The sequence below is a fragment of the Salminus brasiliensis genome, chromosome 19 (genome assembly GCF_030463535.1).
Source record: "Salminus brasiliensis chromosome 19, fSalBra1.hap2, whole genome shotgun sequence".
NCBI classification, from domain to species: Eukaryota; Metazoa; Chordata; class Actinopteri; order Characiformes; family Bryconidae; genus Salminus; species Salminus brasiliensis.
This window is the reverse complement of record NC_132896.1, coordinates 5,487,175-5,495,468: the sequence shown is the minus strand read 5'-3', so window position 1 is coordinate 5,495,468 and position 8,294 is coordinate 5,487,175. Positions and strand designations below refer to the sequence as shown.

The following is an 8,294-nucleotide window of genomic DNA, read 5'->3' as shown; positions in this document are numbered from 1 at the left end:
TGGCGTAAAAAAGGAGAAGCCTTCAACCCTAAGAACACCATCCCCACTGTCAAACATGGTGGTGGGAACCTAATGTTTTGGGGGTGTTTTTCAGCCAATGGACCAGGGAACTTGATCGCAGTAAATGGCACCATGAAAAAAGAGCAATACATCAAGATTCTCAACAACAACATCAGGCAGTCTGCAGAGAAACTTGGCCTTGGGAACCGGTGGACATTTCAGCACGACAACGACCCAAAACACACAGCCAAAGTGGTGAAGAAATGGTTAGCAGACAAAAACATTAATGTTTTGCAGTGGCCCAGCCAGAGTCCTGACTTGAATCCAATTGAGAATCTGTGGAGGGAGCTAAAGATCAGGGTGATGGCAAGGAGACCCTCGAACCTCAAAGAGTTGGAGCTCATCACTAAAGATGAATGGGCAAAAATACCAGTGGAGACATGCAAAAAGCTGGTCAGCAATTACAGGAAGCGTTTGATTGTTGTAATAGCCAATAAAGGCTTTTCTATTAATTATTGAGAAGGGTATGAATAATTTTGGACATGCCACTTTTTGTTCAAATGTGTATAAAAGCTGAGAAATATTTTTTCCCACAATGATGCCTCTTGTACATCATCGTGTTATCTCCTGGGAGATGCCTGTGTCATTTCCAGGCAAAAATATAATTTCTGGTTAAATAAAAGTAAATTTAAGTCAAACTTTGCCAGGGGTATGAATACTTTCGGGCATGACTGTATATATTGCACTACATGCGTAGCTATGCTTTAGACCGTTTCTATGTACATATCTATTGTCTTGTTCTTCCAGGGTTTAAAAGGAATGAATTTCTGGGAATTATGGGTGCATTAAAATGTCATTACAGCAGTTTATTGTGAAACTCTTGGGAAAATACAAATCAATGCAGTCATAGATGTATCAATATTTGTGAGACTTGCGAAACAAAGGGTGTGTTTGTATTAGACAGTCCATTCATGCACAGAGTGACCGCTGTAACAAATAGGCAGGTGGCTTATAGGTTGCTAAAACCTTATCAGCTGATATTTGAACAGGTTCTAGGTGACTGTTGCAGCACGTGCAGCATTTGGGTAAAATAATGTCAGCAGAACAGCTGACTTTTGGGACTGTGTATGTCTAGGCATGATCCCAGTGAGCCAGTTTAAACAACAAGAAAAACATAGTTATACTGTGTGTGAATTATTGGCCAGATTGTAGTTGAAATTATTACTCAGGATACTCAATCATGTCTTTTTTTATTATTATTATTATTATTATTATTATCACTTAATGGATGATAGCTCAATAAAAGCAGCACTATTTGAGAATTGCCTTTTTTTGTTGTTGTTGTTTTGCTCCTGTGCTCCCCCTACAGTTGGGGAGTGTAATTCAAGTTCTTGGTTTTTGTTGACAAGCTATAAGTTACAGAAGCAGCGTCTGAAGTGGAAGAAGCATGGGGGCTAAGGCGGTAGAGTAATCTTACAAGATTGTACACAAATAAGGTCTCCTGCAGCTCCACCAAAGTCCCATAGTGCAGTAGCAGTGTTCCGGCCCGGAGTGGCAATGACTGATGCCTTGATTCAGAAGCAGAGATATTACCAGCTCAGCCTTCATCTCTGTCTGTCTTTGGCACAGACCCAAAGGACACAGAGATTGTTTAGGCCATGATCCGTCAAAAGCTAGACTAGACCCAGCTGTTTTTGTTCCTCCAACGATAATTCTGTAAACCTTCATTCAGCACAACATACAGAGAGGAACACAAGGACGTTCCCGGAGCGCTGAGGGCAAAACAAGAACACTGTGAGAGATAAGGGCTCCTGTCGTGAGGACACTGATGATGTGACTGCCCCTAAACGCTAGATTACAAACATGTCAGTGTTTGAATGAGGTGGCGTGCTTTGTGTTTCAGGCCGAATAGGCTCCCAGATTGTGATCCCTCACCGCTGTGACCAGTATGATCTCATGTACCTCAGACCCATGGGCGATCTTGGCCAGATCATCTTTATGGTATGTCTTTTTGAAGACTTGTAATTAGGGATGTCCCAGTCAAGGTTTATTGCTCCCTGATCCGAGTCGATCTGAGTCTCTTAATTCTGACCGTTGGCCGATACCAATCTGATTTTTGTCTTTCTATAAATAATACAGCCCTACAATTTAATGCTAATACTCAACAGTAAACAGCAGTGAGTCAGTAAAATCTATATTTTTAGTAACAGTTTATAATTATTTTCAGACTAAATTCTAAACTGATCCACTTTGTTTGGAGCAAAACCTGTGTTTAACATCTTACATTCCAGTCTGACTGACCTACCTGTCCATCCAGCTCCTCTACAACTCTGCAGTCAAATGACTTGTGTTCACACTGTAACTATGTAACCATGTATTTAGGGGGGAATAGAGAGTTCGCAGCAGAAGCCAACTTTAGCTTTAGTTTTGCTGCTTACTGGTAACGCCACCACCCTTTTCAGTTCAAGCTCTGTTTTTGCTTTGTTCTCTGAAATAATGTCAGAAGGGCACCAGATGGCATTTGCTATAGCATACCTTAGGATCAGAACCTTAAAAGCTGATACCTGACCCAATAAAAATGCTTGGATCGCCCCCTGACTCTCACTGGATCGGTTAGGGACATCCCTACTTGAAGTTGGGGACTTTGTTTAGGTTTGGATTGTAGGCTTTCAGTGCAGCTCTAAGAGAGGCTTTTTGTTGTTTGTTCTAGGAATGGGATGCAAGGAATATGGACTCGATCAAAAGAGCAATAGCTCACTCCAACGTTGTGATCAACCTGGTGGGAAAAGAGTGGGAGACCAGGTATGAGGGAATTACCGGCCTTGGATGTAAAATTGTGATATCGGAAGTCATTTGGTAGGTAAGTTCGACATACAGCTGAGGTGCAGCCTGTGTCATGTGCTGTCTTTTTTTTTTCTCTCTACAGCAATTACAAGTACGATGATGTGTTCGTGACAATCCCTCAGCAAATTGCAAAGGCATCACGTGAGGCTGGAATCACAAAGCTTATCCACATGTCCCACCTGAATGCAGACATTCGCAGCCCCTCAAAATACCTGAGAAATAAGGTACTGTGCATGATCCACTATCTTTTGATTTTATTCTTTTGCATGAAGGTTTGATGTGATGTTGAATGAAGAACTAATTACTCTTGAATAGGGGACTCTCAGTGAACTCACTAGGGATCAGGATTGATCAGGGTTGTTACCTTTACCAACTCCGCTGCAATAAATTAGTGATGAAACAAAGCGGTAAAGGGTTATAATGTGTAGGGCTGGGGCGACTTGTCATCGTAATTATGAACACGTTGCAAAGATGGCCTTGCCCACTGAAAACATGGATTTCTTTGGAGTGCAAGCTGTGGGGGCGGGGACCCATCAATAGGGCGCTCTGTAAACATTGCAAAGTGTATGGTTATCCCAGCAGTAGAACTGCTATGCACAAGCACATGTAGCACCTTGACATCATTTCATACCACAGAACCTTTTTCACTATATTTTTTTAAATTATTTTTACATAATAATTTTATTTATTTCCCCCTGCTATGGTTAAATAATTCTATTGAAAACGCAAAGATAAGGTGCAGCCCAAATAACATCTACATTTTTTTTTTCGGGCAGGCTGTTGGAGAACTAGCTGTGAGGGATGAATTTCCGGATGCCATTATCATGAAGCCATCGGAGATCTTTGGAAGAGAAGATCGCTTCTTCAACCACTTTGCAAGTACGTCTGTAGTACCGTGCCTTATGTCACCTGGAAATATTTGTTTGTGGATTCTGCTTTGTTTCCATGGAATTGCAGCGTGTTAACTTTGCATTAAGGTTCTCATGTTTATCTTTACTGTTCTCTCTGTAGACATGCGCTGGTTTGGCAAGGCGGTGCCACTTATTGCTAAAGGCCAGCAAACAGTTAAACAACCCTGTTATGTGAGTATTTTAATCTCTACATTTTGAAAATAGGACTAACTGCACCAATTTTGTTTCTTCACAGGGTGCCAAAGATCTGAAAAGGCCTATAAAGATCAGTTTTCCCCACACAGAAAGCTTCCTCAGTCTTCCAGATAACTTAAGCCTCCCTGGTAGGCAAGAAACAGAGAGGCAATCTTATTGGACAGTCCTCAGATTTGGGCTTAGGTTATCTGAGAAATTGTGCATTGGGAGATGCCAGGTCGCTCCTGAAAAAACGAAGCAAGTCTTGACTCCTCTTGTCTGTCTTTAGGTGGTGGATGTGGCCAAGGCCATTGTCAGTGCGATCAAAGATCCTGATTCCAATGGCAAAACCTACGCATTAGTTGGGTAAGTACTGGATGTCTCCATGTATTTTTTTGCAAATACTATGATGCTGAATTCTGCTGCATATGTCAAAATGGATTTTTTTAAATATATATTATAATTATTATTACATTATAATAGTGTTCAAAGTGATTGACTACAACTTTCATAACCACAACTATAACTACATTTTTGTAAACCCAGTAAAACCGATTTTATGTGCATTTGTTGATTTAATTACCAGATTCTGTCTATAGTGTTATAGGAGCACAGTTGTATTAAGGACACCCAAGGTCACTGTATAAGCTATGAACTGGGTTCATCAGAAAATGAGAATATGATCGAAGATTCCTTTAAAATATAGAAATTCTGCAGCAGTTGACTGTGTTGAACCTCCTGCTACATTCATGTCAGACTGCTGTGATATATTGCTTACCAAAAGCACATGTAATTCACTACCGTCTCTTATCAGGCCCAACCGATACCTGCTGCATGACTTGGTGGAGTATGTGTATGCAGTGGCCTTCAGGCCTTTTGTTGCCTACCCTATGCCACGCCCACTCTATCAGTAAGCATTTGCAACCTTATTATTATGTGGAAATTTATGAGAATGTAAATGTAATGATTTTACATTAATTTATAGCTGTCTGATTGTGCTGTCGTGTCTGATGGTGATAATGACGTTATTCCATTGTTTTCAGTCTTGTGGCCAGGTTCTTTGAAATGAGCCCATTTGGGCCCTGGACAACTTGCGACAAAGTCGACCGGGTATGTACACCAGGACTACAACCCTTAGATAGTGTAATGTCTTAGAGGATAGAAGCTGTACACAAACGTGTGTGTGTGTGTGTGTGTGTGTGTGTGTGTGTGTGTGTACAAAGTTTCCTCCTTCCTTGCTGTGAAAGCTTGCAAATGCTTTCAGTTATTGTAGTTCTCAGAAATATGAGAGTCAAATTCTATGTTTAGTTTATCCACAAGCTTTTGAGATGTTTAGATCAGGGCACTGTGACTTTCATTCCAAAGAGATCATTATCCTATCTGTTTTAAAAACCATCCTCTTTCAAGCTTTTTAGCTCCAGCAGCTATCAACAGAAAGTGTGATGTTCGCATCCAGGATTTGTTGGTATTCTGGGGAATCCGTTCCTACTTCCACCCCATGCAGTTGTGTAATGTGCCAGCAGCCTATCCCCAAAGCATTTTGGATCCACCCTTCACCCTTTCCTCTAAATGACAAGAAACCGCCCATCGTCCCTCAAGCAATTAGACGGTCCACAGTTCTCAAGCTATCTAATGTGTGTCATCACACTGCCACCCCATTCAAACACACTCTGTACCCTGCACTTACTTACTGAACCTCTTCTGCTTAGTCACAGTACCCCCAAAAACTCCTCCCCTCCCCTCACAATACACCTGAATTCACTCCTGTCCAGTGTGTTTCAGAATACATCAAACCTGGACATTTAAACTCGGTGCAATATTTTAAACTGTGTGTGTGTGTGCGTGTGTGCGTGTGCATGTATAGTATAAGTTAATGTGTATTGTTTAATAGTATTTCTTTTTTTCTTTTTCTTTTTTTTTAAATGTGTTCTTTTTGTACTACAGTGAGGGACGATGCACACCCAATGTTTTTTTCCATCACCATTACACCTGTTTAATGTGATGTGATAATAACATTTAAAATGTACGTGGAAATGAGGCCACTGTATTTGGACTTCAGTTCACAGCACTGGTTTGTCTAGATGCACTTGAAGACCTTTTTTTCCTGATCTGTGAGACCATATATAATTAGCATACCTCCTGACCAGACACGCGCTAAACACACACTTCACCTTGGGAAGAGTTTGTTATTGTTTAACTTGTTAAGGAGTTAAATCAGGTGTGTTAGAAGGAGAGAACACCTTAATGTACAGGGTGTGAATTAACCCCATTACTATATAGTTATATATATATATTTAATAAAAAAACACTGTGTCTCTTCTCCCTGCTAGTTCCACACAACAGACATGAAGTATCCAGGCCTGCCAGGTTTTGAGGATCTGGGCATCACGCCTTCATCTGTGGAACAGCGGGCCATCGAGATCTTGCGGCGCCATCGCCGCTACCGCTTCCTGGAGGCAGAGCTCAGCGAGACCAGACCTGCCAAAACGGTCAACTAATGAGCAGTCCATCAGAATGGTGTCTCCTCCTCATAAGATGTGATGTCCTGTTTTACTATTGAGTCTGTACATAAACACACAAATAAATAAATAAATGAAGTCCACCCTAAGTTTGTGGCCTCAGACTGTCTGTTTGCATAAACGCTCTGGGGAGTGGTAATGTTGAAGTGCAATCTTTATCATAACTGGACCTACGCGATCTTTCTGCAGTGGAGTTAATTATTATTTTTTTATTTTCCAACCCCACCCCACCACCATCCCCTCCTTCTTGTGTGTGTGTTCAGGTGTTTAGTACTGATTTTGTTTGTGAGCTTGGCAGTGAAATTCCTTCATGCTTCGTCATTAGAATGCAAACACTTGTTCACAAAAGAGGAGCAAACAGTATGGGATTAAATTAAATCTATCCAAATGTTTGTGGACACCCTTTTAAATGAATGCATTCAGCAGTAGAGACAAAAGCAGAATAAACTCTGATTTAATACCCATGGATTTTGGAAGAAACAGTGAATGAGCAGGTGTCCCAATACATTTGTCCATATTTTTCTGTTCTTTTGTCCCTATACACCTTCACACTAGATTAGAATTTCAGTTTGAATTAATTCATTGCATTGATCATTTAAAGATTATGGCTGTTTTTAATACACCCCCCCCCCCCCCCCCCCCACTTACACAGGCTCGAAAGTAGTTGCACTGCACGTGCCTCTCCCAAAGAAAAGTAATGTGAGCTGCCTAAATGACTATCGCCCTGTTGCACTCACTTCAATCGTGATTAAGTGCTTCGAGAGGATAGTCATGACTCACATCCAGAAGACCATTCCCAACACTATAGACCCTCTACAGTTCGCGTACCGTCGGAACCGGTCCACAGACGACGCAGTCAACGCCGCTCTTCACAAAGCCCTCACACACCTGGAGGGCAAGGACACGTATGTCAGAATGCTCTTTATTGATTACAGTTCAGCATTCAACACGGTCATCCCACACAGACTTTCAGAAAAGCTCCTCACCCTCGGACTGACACCAGCCCTCTGCAACTGGGTGCTGAATTTTCTAACAGACAGACCCCAGTCAGTCAGAGTGGGCAGCCGCACATCCAGCACAAGAACAGTAAGCACAGGGGTCCCTCAAGGCTGTGTGCTGAGCCCCCTTCTGTACACGCTCTTCACATACGACTGTGTGGCCTCCCAGAACAACACCAGCATCATCAAATTTGCTGATGATACTACAGTCATTGGACTGATCACTGGTGGGGAAGAAACAGCGTACAGGAAGGAGGTGGCTGAGCTGGTGGCCTGGTGTCATGACAACAATTTTTCCTTGAATGCAGACAAGACCAAGGAAATGATTGTCGATCCAAGGAGGAAGCGAGAGCTGCACACACCCCTGTACATAGGGGAGACTGAGGTGGAGAGGGTGAAAACCTTCAAATTCCTTGGCATCCACATCAGTGAGGATCTCAGCTGGTCCCACAACACTCAGATCATCATCAGGAAGTCCCAGCAGAGACTGTACTTTCTGAGAAGGCTGAGAAAATTTGGCATGCCAGCCAAAATTCTCAGCACCTTCTACAGGAGTATGATTGAGAGTGTTCTTACCAGCTCCATCATCGGCTGGTATGGAAACTCTACTGCCCAGGACAGAAAGGCTCTCCAGCGTGTGATCAAAACCGCACAGTCCATCTCAGGAGCAGCCTTCCCCTCACTGCAGAACATCTACCATAACAGAGTCACCAGGAGAGCCCACAACATAATCAGGGACAGTACACACCCCCAGCACACACTCTTCACACTTTTACCTTCAGGCAGACGCTACAGGAGTGTGAAGTCCAGGACCACAAGACTCACAAACAGTTTCTACTCACAGGCCA

At 42.4% G+C, this 8,294-nt stretch overlaps 1 protein-coding gene across 1 annotated transcript in view; it reads left to right on the top strand.

The window, feature by feature from the left end:
- The window catches only part of ndufa9a (NADH:ubiquinone oxidoreductase subunit A9a), a 9,728-nt gene extending 3,191 nt beyond the window's left edge, over positions 1-6,537 (top strand). The window contains exons 3-11 of the mRNA XM_072663578.1: positions 1,904-2,001; positions 2,711-2,802; positions 2,927-3,068; positions 3,621-3,723; positions 3,856-3,926; positions 4,219-4,295; positions 4,744-4,839; positions 4,973-5,039; positions 6,260-6,537. Of these exons, the coding sequence (XP_072519679.1) occupies positions 1,904-2,001; positions 2,711-2,802; positions 2,927-3,068; positions 3,621-3,723; positions 3,856-3,926; positions 4,219-4,295; positions 4,744-4,839; positions 4,973-5,039; positions 6,260-6,427 (914 nt within the window). The 3' untranslated portion in view covers positions 6,428-6,537. The remainder of the gene's footprint in view (positions 1-1,903; positions 2,002-2,710; positions 2,803-2,926; positions 3,069-3,620; positions 3,724-3,855; positions 3,927-4,218; positions 4,296-4,743; positions 4,840-4,972; positions 5,040-6,259) is intronic.
- Positions 6,538-8,294: the final 1,757 nt, after the last annotated feature.